This window comes from Colletotrichum acutatum (assembly GCF_030867785.1).
Source record: "Colletotrichum acutatum strain CBS 112980 chromosome Unknown BDZ83scaffold_9, whole genome shotgun sequence".
Classification (NCBI taxonomy): domain Eukaryota; kingdom Fungi; phylum Ascomycota; class Sordariomycetes; order Glomerellales; family Glomerellaceae; genus Colletotrichum; species Colletotrichum acutatum.
In genome coordinates, this window is record NW_026849003.1 from 486,092 (window position 1) to 502,598 (window position 16,507).

The 16,507-nt window shown below is 52.4% G+C and overlaps 5 protein-coding genes across 5 annotated transcripts; 3 read left to right on the top strand and 2 right to left on the bottom strand.

Moving 5' to 3' along the window:
- Positions 1 to 1,060: 1,060 nt before the first annotated feature.
- Positions 1,061 to 3,369, top strand: BDZ83DRAFT_747962 (TAP-like protein-domain-containing protein; the record flags this gene model as incomplete). The annotated part of the gene is made up of 5 exons (XM_060513536.1): positions 1,061 to 2,042; positions 2,107 to 2,168; positions 2,233 to 2,661; positions 2,725 to 2,787; positions 2,854 to 3,369. 5 exons carry the CDS (start codon positions 1,061 to 1,063, stop codon positions 3,367 to 3,369), a joined length of 2,052 nt encoding a protein of 683 aa, XP_060370010.1.
- Positions 3,370 to 8,263: 4,894 nt separating this feature from the next.
- On the top strand, positions 8,264 to 8,533 carry BDZ83DRAFT_747963 (glucose-repressible protein; the record flags this gene model as incomplete). Its single annotated transcript, XM_060513537.1, has 2 exons — positions 8,264 to 8,385; positions 8,440 to 8,533. 2 exons carry the CDS (start codon positions 8,264 to 8,266, stop codon positions 8,531 to 8,533), a joined length of 216 nt encoding a protein of 71 aa, XP_060370011.1.
- A 295-nt stretch (positions 8,534 to 8,828) lies between these two features.
- BDZ83DRAFT_451690 (emopamil binding protein) lies at positions 8,829 to 10,218 on the top strand. Its single transcript, XM_060503163.1, has 3 exons — positions 8,829 to 9,449; positions 9,507 to 9,642; positions 9,702 to 10,218. The coding sequence occupies exons 1-3, from the start codon at positions 9,048 to 9,050 to the stop codon at positions 9,890 to 9,892; spliced, it is 729 nt and encodes a 242-aa protein (XP_060370012.1). The 5' UTR covers positions 8,829 to 9,047; the 3' UTR covers positions 9,893 to 10,218.
- Positions 10,219 to 10,303: 85 nt separating this feature from the next.
- On the bottom strand, positions 10,304 to 11,631 carry BDZ83DRAFT_737911 (NADP-dependent oxidoreductase domain-containing protein; the record flags this gene model as incomplete). The annotated part of the gene is given in 6 exon segments (XM_060513018.1): positions 10,304 to 10,703; positions 10,723 to 10,765; positions 10,775 to 10,877; positions 10,963 to 11,062; positions 11,143 to 11,210; positions 11,350 to 11,631. Coding segments are annotated over 6 exon segments (867 nt in total). The 5' UTR covers positions 11,503 to 11,631.
- Positions 11,632 to 11,837: 206 nt separating this feature from the next.
- Positions 11,838 to 12,612, bottom strand: BDZ83DRAFT_788590 (uncharacterized protein; the record flags this gene model as incomplete). The annotated part of the gene is made up of 5 exons (XM_060515680.1): positions 11,838 to 12,087; positions 12,176 to 12,187; positions 12,250 to 12,375; positions 12,426 to 12,443; positions 12,502 to 12,612. The coding sequence occupies 5 exons, from the start codon at positions 12,610 to 12,612 to the stop codon at positions 12,040 to 12,042; spliced, it is 315 nt and encodes a 104-aa protein (XP_060370014.1). The 3' UTR covers positions 11,838 to 12,039.
- Between the last annotated feature and the right edge of the window lie 3,895 nt (positions 12,613 to 16,507).

Consider the following 16,507-nt stretch of genomic DNA (forward strand, 5'->3'; position numbering starts at 1 on the left):
GCGGGCTTCTAAAAAAGGGACTCTTCTAAAGGCCCTTCTAAGCAGCATCAAATGTCATTGTCTCAGGAACTCGCCTGTACGATGTACGGGGTAATTACCGCAAGGGTTTTCCAAGATGGACATATTACCCGCCGCCCTCTGGGTCTCCTTTTTGTTTGGTGGCTGGGCTGAGCGGATGGTCGAACCCAAGCTGTGCTGTGGGCTCCGTCCCCAAACGCACCCAAAACAGCGAAACATCGCGGGATATCTCCCTGGCACTTGCTCGTCGCTTATCGTACACGCCAAGGCCAACCCTCAGACGCGCCAGTTGGTCTAGCCGGTCTGGAAGACGCGGGAGGAAGAGGAGGCCACCTTTTGATTGTCCTGGAGCCCTGGACCAATTCACCAATACCATGTTCTTGACTCGCCTCCGCGTTTCCACCATCCACGAGCTGTCTCTGTTAGCGCTGCCGCAGGTCCACGGGTATCCTATATTGTGGACGGAATATTACAACAGCCGGTTCAGACGCTGCTTCGGGGAAGTTCTTGGCACCGCAAATTTCGCCTCAAACGTCTCTCGACGTCCGGACTAGTGCCCGTCCCTTCTTCAACCAAGTTCATACGCTCACCATGCAGTCACCGAGACTTCACTTGAAGATAATCAGGGGAAAATTCCCTCGTGCATGCATTGCATTTACTGCACCTCAATTACTCGACAAGTCTCGACGAGTTGCTGAGATTATCGGGTCGCCTCGCCAAGAGGTTGATGGAAAAGGATGATTCGCCGATCCAAGCTTGTGACTGGCCAGCGCCAAACTGTCGTGCGGCGTGCCGCGCTGATGGTGCAGTAGCCGCGTCTTACAGTATGTCGCCTACGGAGTATCCGTACTGCATACAGAATCCTGCTGCTGGCAGGCATCAGTGCGAGCCACACGTCAACTCATCACCGACGTAGTCGTCAGGGCATCTTCCCGCCTCTCTCATCCTACCTTACCTTGCCCATCCATAGCTATAGCACCACCGGTCCATTTATCGTCTGACTCTTGCTCGACACCTCTTTGCCACCTTCGTTTTCTTGATCATGTCGGCGAAAAGCTTCGCTGAGTCAAACACGTTCTATCGGCCCGTTCACTCACGGCAGACAGAATCTTGGAGGAGGCCTCTTATCCTCGCAGTCGTTCTATTCGTGCTCTGGTCGTGGAAACTCAGTGAATGGTTCTATGGCCGCAATGTAATCCTTCATTCAGAACAAGGCCCTTTTCCGGTCTTCACCGACTGGGATGACATACCCGCGAGCGAGAAGCTCCTCTGGGTGCGATGCGCGCTCCCCGGCATGTTCCCCCTCGGCCGTGGCTACATGTGCGCCCGATTGACCGTGCCGATGGACTACCAACGGCCCTTGACTCAGTCTGCCGATAACCCCAAGGTCCATGTCGCCATGGTTCTCCTCCCCGCTCTCGGCCACGGCCTAGAGACGGGGCGTTTCTCCGAGTCCCCGCTTCTCCTCAACCCCGGCGGACCCGGCGGGCCAGGCACCACTTTCACCTTCCCACCGTTCGGCCCCACTATCCAGGCCGCCGCCGGAGGCAGCGTCGACATCATCGGCTTCGATCCCCGCGGCATCGGCGCCACGACTCCACGAGCTGACTGCTTCGTCGACACCAAGCCCGGCGAGCAACCCTCGGCGGCGGCCAACAACCTTGCTTATATGCACAGACTGACCTGGCTGGCGATGGCTCATGATATTGGTCTGCCGAATTCCACGTCCGGCGCCTTGGATCAGATTGCACAGCGTGCTAGGGCGTTGTCCAAGCTGTGTTCCCAAAAGGATGTCGAGGAGGGCGGTTTCGAATACATGGCCACACCGAATGTAGCGGCAGATATGAAGAGCATCGTCGCCGCACACGATGCCTGGCTTGAGGACAACGGGTTCGAAACCACGCCGCTCGGTGCCGGCATGTTGTCGCCCAGCGAAGCTGCTCCTCCTTCGACAAAGGGGAAACTCGTCTACTGGGGGTTCAGCTACGGCACGTTCCTAGGACAAACCTTTGCGGCCATGTATCGTAAGTGGCAACTCAACGTTCTTCGTGTAAGATCTTAAGGGCTGACCTTATTGGTATTACACAGCTGATGCGGTTGGACGACTTATTCTGGATGGTGTCGTTGATGCCAAGGAGTATGATTTACCCGTGAGTTGTATCCGTCGCATATCAACGTTGTTCAAGTCACTTGGATGCTAAAAAGAAGTGTTAGACATGGATCTCAGCCATGCGAGACGCCGACGCAGTCCTGGAAAGATTCTTCTACTACTGCCACCTCGCCAGGGACGCATGTGCCCTCTACCGCCTAGGCGACGGCGGCCCAGAGCAAGTCAAGCAGCGATACGAGCAGACAATGGCTAAGCTTCGGGCTGATCCGCTCATCGTCGTCTCCCGCACGGGACACATGCCCATCGTGCTGCTGGAGGCCGACATACGGAAACTGCTCTTCACCTCGCTCTACTCTCCCACCAAGGTCTTTCCCCTGTTGGCCGTGCTGCTGAACCGTCTGCATGTGGGCGATGACCTCTCCGACGTGGTGGTTGCGCCTGATTTCGGCTTCACCTGCGACGTGGACCTCAAGCTGGTTATTTATCCAGAGGAGAGCCCCAAGGCGATTGGATGCAGTGACCGGAGGTACACGGTGAGGGCAAATATGAAACTTCAAGGTCAGGAAGGACATGTGCTAACGGGCTTTTTCTACCAGCGTAACGAGACTCTGGAACAAGTCTTTGGCAAAGTATCCAAGGTCACCTCTTTCGCCGACGTCGTAAGTCCACCTCAGTCATAGGAAGGGTAGCTAGTGGCTGTCAGCTGACTTTCCCCGGCCTCAAAGTTCCTCCCTCTCATGATGCACTGCGAAGGCTGGGACATCGAAGCCAAGTTCCCCTCCGCAGACTGGGATGCGAACCTCGAATCCCCAGACCCCGTCAACACCTCCTTCCCGATCCTCTTTGTCGGAAACACCCACGACCCCGTCACGCCGCTGGTCCAAGCCGTCGCCGCGTCCCGGAAATTCGTCGGCGCCGGCGTCTTTGAGCTCGAGGCCGAGGGGCACTGCACCCTGGCCGCGACTTCGATCTGCGCGATACAGAAGATGAGGGCGTATCTGCACAAGGGCGTCGTGCCGCCGCCGGCTATGGTTGCCGCTGACGGACGGATTGCCGGGTGGGATAAGTGCAAGGCCGACGAGCGGCCTTGGAAGCCTTTCCCGGCTGAGATAGCGGCGGAAGAAGGAGAAGGAGAGGGGGGTATGCACGCGGAGGACGTAATTGTCTTACAGGGGTTGAAGGATGTGCATGCCGAGATTGTCAGCCGGTTGACGCCGCCATTGAAGCTGCGTCTACAGTAAGGCATGTTCACGGCGTCGACACCATGTTGCTGAAGGCGGGTATCGTCGTACGTGTTTGGACTGAGGGCATGCTACCTTGGAGACAATTCGGCTTCAGGTAGCACCTCGTGGTATTTTTTGATGTCACGATTGGAAGAAAACATGGAGCATTTCTCTGGATGCGGTCTACCCTGTATCGCAAGCTCGCCGGCACGCGGCGAGGTGATCTGAGCAGGTCGATGTGATGGTGTGCTTCGTGATGCCCGATTTCTGCCCGATATTGTCTCACTCTCACGTGTGTGAAGGCGGAATTCACCTTGGATTGGAGAGGCACCTCATATATCATTCGTGATCGTCACAGATATGCCGATAATACACACAGGTAGATGCCTAAGTAGGTTCTAGGGCATTAAGTATAAAACTTTAATCAAGTTGAGCTACGTGGTGTTGTGTGTGCAAGCATGTAAACATGCGAGAGGCGTTCCATGGCACATGGAAATGCTGCACAGGATGTTGCAACCCAGCACCGGCAAATATCTCGCATTAACAGAGGCGTACAGCTTACGTACGGCGAAGCCTTGGGATTCCTTAAGTTTGGTGAAGACATCAAGACAGCAGGGTTAAAACTGGACAACTTCACACCCTCTCACTCAAGAGACCATCCAACGCTGCCCGAAACTATTCGAGCAGCAACATTACTATCCTCTCTCTTCAGGTTGAAGGTGCAATCGTAATCCTCTTAACCGCTAGGCCCTTCGGGTCCATCAATTTTCCACATAGTATCAGCCGATGAGCGGGATCCAGAGTCCCCTCAATTCACGCATGGCCCCAGTGAATCTACGCCTGCGGTGTAACCTCGATGAAGGCGGTGATCTGCCGTCTGCTGGGTTGGACCATGTCATTTCGGGGCCCCCGTATGCCAGATCTGTTATTGCACCTGGAGGTGTATTTGGATCCACTGGTCTGAGGCCGATATCCATCATCCATTTCGAAACAATTTCAGGTTGCTGGTGTTAGGCACGAACACCGTTTGGACTGGGCGGTTGTGTGATTCCACTGGACTGTCGCGGTCCTGTGTGAGAGGAAGAAGCGAATGGGGATTTCGTTCATTCGTTGCCATCTGTCAATCTAGATTTCTGGGTTTTCGTTAGCAGCCATGAGTTTGAAGATCTCATTTGGCATCTTCAGACTCTGAGAAGATCGAATCCTGGGGCGTGTCGTCGGTGAACATGGCAGACTTGCTATATCGGATGTAATCCACTTTGTTCGTCCTCTTGCGGTGCCCTCCCAACAGTAACCTTTTCATTGATGTGTTAAGAAGTGGGAGATGAGATATGTGAGATAGAAAGAACAGAGGACGAGGAATTGCGAAGTTGAGATGGGAAAGAAGGACTACCTCTTCTTGGGCGAGCGACTACTATTTTTGAGCATATTCCTCCTCGGTGCGTGCTTGCCCAGTCTTCAAAGCTACACATGCTTGACGTGCTACAGCCATTCTGTGCAAGCGCAGCTCGTTCCAAGTACATTCTCCCGTGCTAAGCCAACAAAGGCAGAATAACAACAAACTTACCCCTCAGTCAAGGGCACGGCCACCGAGCGGTCTGCCCCTGGAATCAGAGACCTGAGGTCGAGATTCGAGATGCCCCGCGCCCCCGTCGCCGAAAGAACTTACCCGCCGATGCGGTCGATGACCAACTGTAGCATCGATCATCAGGGGCTGAGAGAATCGCTGCACGGAGAAAGGCTGGGTAGGCGGGGGCCACGCCAGGCGCGCGTTAGCGTCCACGATCGACGCATCGTTCCATATTTTGGTGCCGCTTCTCCTTGTGTCTTCTGCACGGATAAGTCGATCGGGCGCATTTCCCAAATGCAACAGCCCGCGTGCCCATGGAATGGCATGGAGGGGTAAAGCCAGGGGCACCGACGGCTGCATTGACCAGAAAGACACGCGGCGAGAAGCTATTGAAAGACACTTCGTATGAGGGGCCTAACTTAGGACAATGAGCCGCGGCTCCGTTTGAGTCTCGGGTTCAGGCTAGAGCTGACAAGCTCAAGGCGTAGAGATGTCCAAGGGACGGGCAAGCTAGGACTGAGGCATCGCACCCCCGGAAAAAAAAGTGTCAACAAGCACTGACAACAAGCTTACACGAGGAGCTTAGAATTGGGTCACCAGCCCAACAAAAGCTTGACGACGTAGCTCTAGAACGGCGGCGGGGCTACAGGTTACTCCGAGGCTCATGTCCAGACGACGCTAGGCCCCGCTGATTGACATAACACGGCCTTACCTTATTGAGTGGAATGCGGATATGTAGGTAGCAGTGTCGTGAGTGTCTAAGAATGAGACGTGCCCAGCCGAGGGGCAGAAGAGGGGTAGCAATCGGGTTCCTCAAGGTCCGCGGTGGCGGCTTGACTCCTTCAGAAGCAAGATGCACGGCGAGAGCAATACTGATGTGCTTTTTTGGCGATGTCGTTGCTGTGACGTAGTTTTCGTGGGATGTTTTCGGATTCGGGAAGTCGGACAATGGAGACACGGTATAAGCAAATCGGGAGGAGGCAAACGTCGCGACGAGGGGCACGAGATCAAAAGCTGGTGTACTACGTACGTAGGCGAAGATCTGAACGAGAGTGGATACGATGTGCAACGCGGCCCAGCAAAAATTCCGCATGTTGTTGTGCACGAATTCTGTCAACCGAATTGATGGCTAGGTGAGATGGTACGAGCAGATGCGCCTGGCGCTCTCCTGTGAGAAAGTACTTGCTCTGTTGGGAAATGCATCGGTCTTTTTCTCGCATCGTATTCGTCCGTCCAAGGGGTAAAGCTGGGCCATGCCGCAATTATGGCATCAGCATCACATGAGACGCAGCGTGGAGAATCCCCCATCCTGCAGGACAATCAGCCGCCTTCGACCGGAGAAGAACGTCCGAGCATGAAGCTGAGAGTCACATAGTGTACCAATAATAAGGTATGGAGCAGGAGGCAAGACTTACGCAGCAAAGGGAAGGGAAGGAGACGGGGCTTCTTCCGCATCGTATTGTGATTGTTCCCAGTGGCTCGTTCATCAGGGATCTCGATGACATACAGGCGTGCTTGCTGTGGAGGGGCGAATCGGGAAACAGTCAACTGTTTCGTAGGTTGCGGGAATTCGCCGGGCTGCGCAAGTGCAAATTGAAACCCGCATCTTGCCGCATCCAGACTCCATACTCCAGAAGGCAGAGGGGCAGACGCGGACTCTGCGGTTTGGCAGCTGCGATGTTGTCTGGATTCTCGAACGCTTTGGGCGGTCCAGAACGGTCCTTGGGTGGCTTGCTAGACCCAAAGCACAAAGCTACCTGGCGGTGTCGTCACTTCGCATGGAGCTCTATTGCAACACAGCGAATCAGCAACACGGTGGTTGGCGCTGTCCAGTAGGCTCCTTGATCTGTGCTCACCCGTTGAAGCTGAGTTCATGTGGTTGATGCTTGTTCAAAGCTCCCGTCCCGTCGAATCTGCTTTTACTGCTTGCCTTCTATGCGCCCATCGTGTGATCCACTGTGGCTGCGAGCCTGCTTGGCTTCCTTGGGTGAGACCAGGAGAGTGTGGAGGTGTTTTCCAATAATGGGAGATAATGGGAGATGATGTCCTGGAGAGGGTGGGGAAAGTAGACGGCATGATCGAGATTTGCAAAAATGCCATCCTCTTTGAAGACAGGACGTGGAGGCTGGTTGGCTGGCCACTGCTCGCAATCGACAAACTGACGTATTTTGGTGGCCAGCATTACGCGACTGACGCGAGAATGGACATGTTCTCTTTGCATGTGGCAATGGTTGTCTTCGCTGCAAACGCGGATGGGCCAACGACAATGCAAGTCGCATCGTATCGTGCACCTGGAGATGCAGGTGGGGTCCTTCTGTGGCATGGGACCGCAAAAAATTAGAGTACCGCAAGGTACGAATAGTGGGATGCTGGAAGTGGAAGCCCAGCCTCAGGCCCGTACACAATAGGTCCACCGTCCAGGTCTATGCGGGGACACTACGAGTTCCGTGCCTACCCACCTGGGTATGACGTTAGTGCGTCTACGTCCTGTTGACGTCACTCTAGGAGTGCACGGTAGGCAGCTTGACCAAAGCTCCTGCAGGTTGCAAGAGCTGTAGGTAGCTCTCTCCATCTGTGGCTGGTGCGACTGCACCCAAACAGACATGGAAGGTCCGCATGGAGCCACCTGGGCCACCTCTTGGTCATTTTCGATAGAGATCTCCCTCTGGCTTCTGGGCATTGGCCATACGATCCATCCTCAGCTCCCACTAACTGGAGTAACTGCGAAGAATGTCACAGTCTATGACGACATTTCTTCAGTTCACATGATAGACCCTGAGCGTCTTTGCCAGATGGGGTGAAACTGCGCTCTAGCCATGAGTGGGCAAGCCCGGAGGAGGGGCAAGACACGCGCAGCGAGAGACAAGCCCGATAGGCACGGCCCAAACTATTGCATTCGGGAACTTGACAAGGGATCAAACGAGGGGGAGGGGCAGAGGAGCCAGAGGCAGACAGACGGAGGGGCAGCCCGCGAGGTAGGTAGGTAGGCACGTAGGTACCTTCCCATGTTGTGCTGGAGCTGGAGGTACTTCCTTCCTTGAGGTGTCGTCGTTTCCCATCCGTGAGGTGCCTTCCTTCCTTACCGACGGGTATTCGAATGATCGAACTCAACCTGTCAGCGGGGCAACTTCCGCAAGGCAGAAAGGCACCACACCGCAAAGAGGCAGTAGTTGCCTTCCCTCAGACGAGAGGGTGCCTCGAGACTGCTGCCAACTTGTTATATAAACCTCTTCTTCCCACCACCTCTACCCGTCTTTCTCTTCTCTCCATCACACTCACAATCAATCAACCTTCATCACAAACAAACAACACCACCAACCAAACAACCCAACCTACTTCACAATGGAGACCATCAAGAACGCCGCCAACTACGTTTCCGAGTCTGTCCAGCAGGCCGGTGCCACCGCCTCCAAGGAGACCAACAAGCAGGTCGCCAAGGACGACAACGTCTCCATCGGTAACCGGTAAGGATTTTCTCACTTCTATCTTTATCATGGTCTCGGACTAATATTTCACAGTGCCTCCGCCGCCAAGGATGCCGTTGGCGACAAGATCGACGAGTCGAAGCACGACTTCAAGGGCGAGGGCTACAAGGAGCAGGCCAAGCACTAAATTACTCCCACGATACCCAAACACCAGGGAGATTTTCAATGGGCAGGCGTTTGGAACGGATCGGGACATGCAATGAGGCAGGAACACCTGGGAATTGATCATGGATCCTCTACCTAGAATAACTTTAATGCCACTGCATTGCTAAGATCAAATCGAGGCCACATTTTGCGTGATACACTCCACACAATGATGTAGTCGTCTTTAATCGTCAAAAACATACCTTTCTCATCAGCGTTGCCATCCATTCACACGAGAAATTTGATATCCCAGTACCACAGCCCGTCTGATATCATGATGATGTTCAATCGATGCAACCTCTACCCTTGCATAATTCCCGAATTGTCTCCACCCGAGCTAACATCTTCCCCACCCCGGGCCTGGCACTCCGGTGCACGGATCCTTGACCCAAATGTCGCAAGACTGATGGAGGTGACAACCGATCACTGGCGTGACACAATTTCTTCTACAACTATCAACAACGAACAGTCAATTGCACGACGCGCTTCTGCCTACCATGTCCAAAACATCTTCAAGCCTGCCACCAGATCTGTTCGACCAGACTACCCTCATTTCCCTGGCCGCAACCGTCGTCCTCTTGTCTGTAGCTATCGCCGTGTCCCGTCGAGTCCTCCACCCCGCCACATCGACGAGCTATCGCGTGCTGTTCATCTGGCACGCCTTTGATGCCTTGATCCACTTCTTCCTCGAGGGAAGCTTCCTCTATCACTGCTTATTCTCTTACATCCCTCTCGCCGACGTGCCAGACGCCGACCTCAGCGGTTTTCACCCGACCCCGGCCAACTTCCTCGGTCACTCGGATCGCATCTATGGCGCCCAAGCGGGCGGAAACAATCCCTTTGCGCAGCTATGGATGGTTTACGCGCGGGCTGATAAGAGATGGGCCGGTGCGGACTTGGTATGTTGCCGAAGGAGGCTGTTCCAGAGACGAGACGTTGGCTGACTTGTTGGGCAGGGTGTGATTTCGCTGGAGCTTCTGACGGTGTTCGGCGCCGGACCGCTGGCCGTATGGATTTGCTACAGCATCGCTAAGCGTGACCCCAAGGTCAACATTTGGATGATTGTCATCGCAACGGCGGAACTTTATGGGGGTGAGTTCGTATCCGACGTCTAACATCCAAGAACGAGTGGCCCAACTAACATGATTTAGGATTCATGACCTTCTGCCCCGAATGGTTGACCGGCAACATCTACTTGGACACGAGCAACTTCATGTACCTTTGGGTGTACCTTGTCTTCTTCAATATGCTGTGGGTCTTCATCCCCATCTATGCCATTTACGTGGCATACGGGGAGATTTCTGCTGCTTTCAAGGCCCAGGGCGTTAGGAAGAATCTCTGAGCATATATCTCGAGGCCTATGAAGCTATCCACGTACTACAAAATGTCAGCCATCGCCCAATTGCCCTTGTCGTAGCCTTCGATCAAAGCCTCGTGCGAATTTTTGACTTTCGAACCATCTTATCCACCCCTACTTTGTAGCTATTTAGCATTACATTGAAAGCTCGCGTTGTTCCTCCAAACTCTTCTCTCCAAGGTGGTCTTTATTGAAGACCGGCTTGCCACCGGATCTTTGAGAACTTCGAGGGACTGCCTTTACTTCAGGCCATCCCCGATGTTCTTCACGCGAAGTATGTGTTTTCCAAAGTACCAAGTCTATGGAGTATGCGGGCTTTACCAGACCCTCGATGACGACTCTAAGGTCAGACTTATTTGTCTTCGTTCGAAAACGCTATGAATTACCAATCATTTATCACGGAAGTCTCGGCAAGATCGGGTTGATGTCTTTGATATAGTCAAAGATCCTGCGAACATTCGCAGTCCGAATATCCTGCGGTCTCCTCGCGCCGCAGTTGATATTCCCGCTCAAGACATCGTGCGAGAGACCAATGTCGAAAGGGTATGCAGTTTTGATGTCGCCCAGATCCTCTTCCCTCAGCTGTAGACTTGGGGTCTCGACGTTTCCCTTAATGTAATCGAGTCTTGGACCGCCAATGGCAGGAAACTTATGGTGTGCCTTGTGCAAGATGTATGCTAGAGCAACTGAAGTGATAGCAACTCCATTTCTATTCGCAATCTTCTCGAGCTTCTCCGACCCCAACACCTCGCGCCCGTTACTCGTCGAGTGCGTTTCTCGGCCGACTTCTTTTGCTCTGGTCCCTGGGCTCGAACAGCCCGTGACCGAGCGTGCCCAACGGTGCCAAGTCCATGACATCTTATTGACATGTTGGGATAATGTCCCTCTCAAAATCCCGGTCAGCCGCAGACCGCCTGCCCTGATACACTGACAACTGCCTCAAGCCGCGATGCCGAGCGTAGTCGTTACACTCGATCACGATTCAGGAGGGAGTATCGGAAATTCTCAAGTACAAAACTTTGCCCGAGGCGAAGAGCTGCTTCAGCGGGCATAACCTCAGGGATATCGGCGGTCACATCCCAGAAGTGGAGGTAAAGGGGGTCGACGTACGTGATTTGGGTCTCCTCGAGGCTCGCCTCGATAGAGAGGTGCAGGCTTTTGGTGCCACCCCACCCCCCCCAAAATTGGATTATTGCCGATATGGTTCAGGCCGTGATGTTAAGTTGCTTGTGTACTTGGGCGCCAGAACGAACTCGTGTCGCCGGACGGTGTTGGTTAGCCACTCGCTCAACCACTTCTTAGACTCTTCGCCTTAAGGCTTGACGCACTTGAAGCTGTGTTTATTTTTTGTTCGTGGCACCGTGACGCGAAGTATACGAATTAGTGCTCATGTGTCAAGCAAATTGCCTCCTTTCCCGTAGAAAAAGTCAAGTATTTCGAACCCGCGCGCTTTGCTTCGTGCATTCGCCAAGGGAATCATTCATCGCCCCTCCGAGATTCATTGTGCCAAGGCATGTTGGACTAACAAGAATTCCTACAGTCGAGGCTATTAACCGATAGCAGCCAAGTAGGCTCTTCGGAGCCGGCAGTGCCATTGTATGCTTGGGACTGATATCGATGTGCACTCAGAAGCAGGGGTGTGTTTATTGGGCCCATCGGCACCTTCAACTACATCACAGCCTTTATGGCCAGGCACAGTTAAAGCTGGCAGAACAGTATAGAGGTCCGCATCGCGCTCATCGCGGAGTGAACCTGACTTGGGACATTGAATGTGAAACCGTAGCAGCGTAGCGTGCTCAATCGGTCGAGGCTGGCCACTTCACATGAGAGAGATATGGCCGAACATGCATTGCTTGATCGGCTGACTGCTTCGCATGTGCGTATGTCTCTTTAGGAGCCAACGGCTGATACGAGCGGATGCACCGTCGCGGGGCAAGGCCGATGATGCTTCTTCTCGTCAATTAGTCGCGGAATGCAGAAGGCATAGCTGTTAGAGTTTCCAGACACAGAGCCTACAAGCACTTATATGATCTCACGAGTTGAGATCAATACAGTCAGGGAAATGCTTTCTCATATAAACGACTCCAGACGAGTGTGACACAGTCGTCCGCCTCCCCAAGACCGCCGCCTTTCTACTTGAATCGTATTGAGCGGGCAACTCGAATGAAGATGGTGTTTCCCTTGTAGCGTTAAATCGTTACAACATCGCCGTTTAGCACTGGAATGTTGGTTAGCATGAACATGACCGTGGCTGGTGAACGTTCTTACGCAAGCAGCGTGCTGTTCCATGGTTAGCTTCAGTCTTGGGGTACAGCATCCATCATTAGCAGAAGGGGACTTACACCGATGAGACCAGCACCCGCATTATTTTTGACCGTACATGTTATGCCTTGCTTGCCGCAAGAGCGCTTGACTGGGAAGCCTTGCTTGCGATCCGGCTCGGCCAAGGTATTGAGAATTTGGTCACACTGTTCGAGGAAGTCAGCACCAGTCTTCGGTACGAGCTATGGATACTCACGCAGTAGACGAATTGTCCCTATCGTAGAATTAGTCACGTATCATCTGCCAGAGAACGTTTCGATTGAGTTACTCACGCCATCACAAGTGAGCGCAGGGTCACTTGTTCCGTGATTACACCATCTTGTATTCTCATCGTCAGCCACAGCAACTACTGCAGACAGCAGAGCGATGAATCCGAAATTCATGGCTTGATTAGAATGGACCGTGAGAGGTGCGACGTGTTGATGCAGCTCGAGTCGATTATGAGGCAAACATGGCATCAAAATTGAAGGAGACACCAATGACTAAGTATTACGGTGTTTGGGAGTCAAAGTCGGCGATGCTGGAAATTCCGTTGACCGAAATTAAGAGCCGTAAAGCCGAAAAGTACACTCAAGAGAAGATCTACCAATCTTCAACTTGGCTAATGAATTATCTGGATCGTGGAGTCTATGCTTTTTCACAATGGACCAAAAAACGCCCCTGTCGTTGTTCTCGTGGGTCTAGATTACAGCCTTTAGGAAGTCAAATTAATTGATCGCAATTTACCACCATTCACGTCCATGCTTCTCCGATAACCTACGAGGGAGTCACGGGACGCTGACAGATATGCTTCTGAGTTTTCTACCTCTATTGGAATAATCCGGCCGTGTAGATCGAGCCGTCTTTATTGCCGTACCCATTCAAATATGGTGAGGTGAGGTGTGAGAATGAAGGCGACTTTCTCACCACATTTCGTGGGCTCGGCCGCTCATAGTCTACTTGAGACCAATGCTGGAATGGGACCATTGAGATTCAAACACTTCTCAAAGCTCAACAACGTCCGAGTAACATTTGGTGGTATATATATACAGGCCGAAAGCCAGATGAGAGTGAGCGCAAAGCCGATGAGAGCTAGGTTCCGCCAGAGCCAAAACATGGAACTTTGCTAAACTCTCGATATAGAGTGTTGCATATTTAATCCTCAATCGACGTTTCCGAGTATCAGTTCAAGTATACAACGGTTATGATCCCCATAGACTCGTGGTCGGAAACGATTTCTCAATCTAGGCCACTAAAGCCGGGCAACGTCACCCGGCACGCCGGCTCGGCCAACACCACGACCGATCGACCGAGCCATGAAGTGAAATGTATCGACAAGATGAAAGTGCTTGCAGTAGAAATGAAGGTTGCCCTATTTCAGCACCGTCCGTATTAACACGATGAGAATGTCTGTCAGCCTATTCGGCGTACGTTGTCCGCGTGTGATCGATGAGATGTTCGCGTGAACCAGTATCAAACATACAGTGAGAGCTTTGGGTTGATACGAGCTGAAATCCTTTTGAGTAAGGAAGGGAAGGGATAAGAACTTCTGATAGAACTTTAATCAATCGAAGAAAGCTGGGGAAATTCTATATCCTAGGCTGCCCAGTCGGGAGTTCGTGGTCAAAGACTAGTGATCGCACTGATACGTTCTCTCGTGCAAGTGTCATTATGGAGTAGACGTGTAATATCTAAAATGCAAAGAGCAACTTGATTACGGAATATTCTATCCCTGATGTCTTTAAAGGCCCGATACTCATCAAATCGCTTGCATAGATACCGATCAGCTCTTGTCTTAGGATGCAATGGACAAGCTCACTCTGGCAATGAAAGTAACGACAACCACATGGAGTCGGAGCCAAAGCTCACCTCCTGGTCTCTTGAGTATTTCCGGTCTGCTTCACTTCGATGTGCAAAGGATAACACTCCAAGCCAGAATGGAGTGAGAGTCGGCAGTAGACTGAGACAGCAACTTTAGCCATGCCTCTTCCTCTCTAGTAGCCAGCCAAGCGTAATACTAACGATCAAGGGCGGGACTGTGAACGACTCCACCTCGTTTTCCCAATCCTTCCTTCGAAGCGACTGCGAGAGCTCAATTGGCGGTAGTTGAAATCCTTATCACCAAGTGTCCCTAGGTTCCCAGGCACGACCAATCGGTTAGGAACCGACCCAAAAGAATAATCCGAATGCTACCTCCTGCGACAAGCAGCGGCGGCCTCGCCATAGGCACCACATACCGAACATCTTTGATATCCTTTTTGTCTTTACACCTGCAGTATTGATAAGGGACGGCCTGACGTGGGGCCTTCTACCTCCCCCCTACATTGAGACTCCTACTGAGGCAATGGGTGACGAGGAATCCGATTCTTCAGATGTAGCATATCCTTAAAGACCATCTCAAGTCGTTGTGATGACTGGTGGATTATCTCTGGGGGGTAGTAGTGACGACGGGTGCGAGAGAGAGAGGAGATGATCTACCGGACGGTATGTGGGAAGTGTATCATCGGGCGTTACGGGGACGGGCGAAACCTCGTCAAATCGGATCGACGAACAATAGACTCCCCACAACGCCTTGAGGCTCTTTTTGTGCTTGTGTGGAGGATCTCATGTTTTATCGAACGAGGTTTTGGGGCGATAGCTCCGTGTAGTCCACTGTCGGGTCTTCAAGTCCGATATCCTCGGGTTGCCGTGAGGACCGTATGGACCGGGCCGCCCAAGTTCTGTTTCAAGAGAATTTCCCACCGTAGGAAATAAAGCCAATCGGGGGTTTTCACGTTTTATATGTACGTAATGTGCTTTCAAGTGCGTCTATGGGGAAGCGGACTTTGTCTGAAGGCCTCTGATATTCTTAGGGCTGAAATCCTGTGGGCTAGAGCAACTGCCGCCCATTCACCAGAGTAGCTCAAGCTGCTCGACTACCGAGAAATATGGTGGAATAGACAGCTTTGAGGCAGCATATAGTCTTGATCATTCTGAAGTCGTTGTGCAAGATGTTAGAGCCCCGACGTGACCTGGTGGGCAACAGTCGCTTTAATTTCTCCATTCAAGATCAACTTGACATCGCTAAACCATCATATACGACCATACCCATTGGAAAACTCGGGATCCCGTCCGCTCTCCCATAGATAAGCCAATGAGGGCCGGATTAGTAGTTGGGTCGGTGACGACCAGCGAATACCTGGTGTTGTATGTTTTTTGGTGTTTGGTGAAGCTATCGTGATCCACATGTGCGGTGGGCCGCTAGGTGGATCAGCCGGGCGGACATCTGGATTGCTGACAACCATACCCGGAGCTATCAGACATACGTGTCTGCGTAAAATAAATGTATTGATTTACTGTAGAATTGGAATTACGCTCTTAAGCACAGGTGTTTCTTAATCATTTAATTTGCGTTGATACGATGACGCCTATTTTAGAATCTCGGCTCAAGGCCGCGCGAATACCATACCCGTTTTCTCTGCCAACACACATATGGCTCTAGCTTCATCGGCCCTTCTTCTCCATTCGTAAATAGTCACAATTCATGTGCGACTTCCAGTGGTTAGCCTCAATTACGTGAACCGGAGAACAGTCTCTACTGGGCTGGGCACTCAACGCGACGGCTTATGAATTTTTCCTCTTCAGACCTTCGCAATCAATTCGAGACGACAATATTCTAATCATCGTCGTCATGGATAGTACCTCGACTCGTGCTTTCTCTCTGGAAGAGGTCTAGGCAAAAGGGCGGACAGGCCCGGGTGGGTTGGTGGCCCTATTGGGGGCGGAAAAACCCAGCTTTGGTCAACATGTTCAACCGGCACCTCTTCTTCTCAAGCATTGACCAAGATATTGTGCGGGGTGGGTTGTGGGCCATTTAGATGTTGGCTTCTGAATGGGTTTCTTCTTATTTGGACACTACGTTGATTGAGCAATTCATCAAAAAGACTGGGCTAGAGTATATCTATAAGTGGTTACGCCGACCACACTAGATAACCAGGCCGGACACGCGGAGGAAGAGCTGCTTGACGGGGCTGAACTACGTTGATAATGTTCTGAATATAGCCTTTCACGTATGATCGACTTCGGTCACGAATCATGTATCCCGAATATGCTCAACGCGACCCAAGTCACACACAACCAAGATCAAACAGAGCCTCCTCAAGCAGTTCGCTTGGGCCCGTGTGAAGTACGCGGCAAAGACGTTGACGCGGTGGTTGGAAAAAGCGAGAATGCGGCATTACCGGTGGAAGAGGAAATCTGGTGCCGCGGCGTCGATCCATTGTCGGCCCGTCTGTATTCCATGAACGGCACGTACGCCTG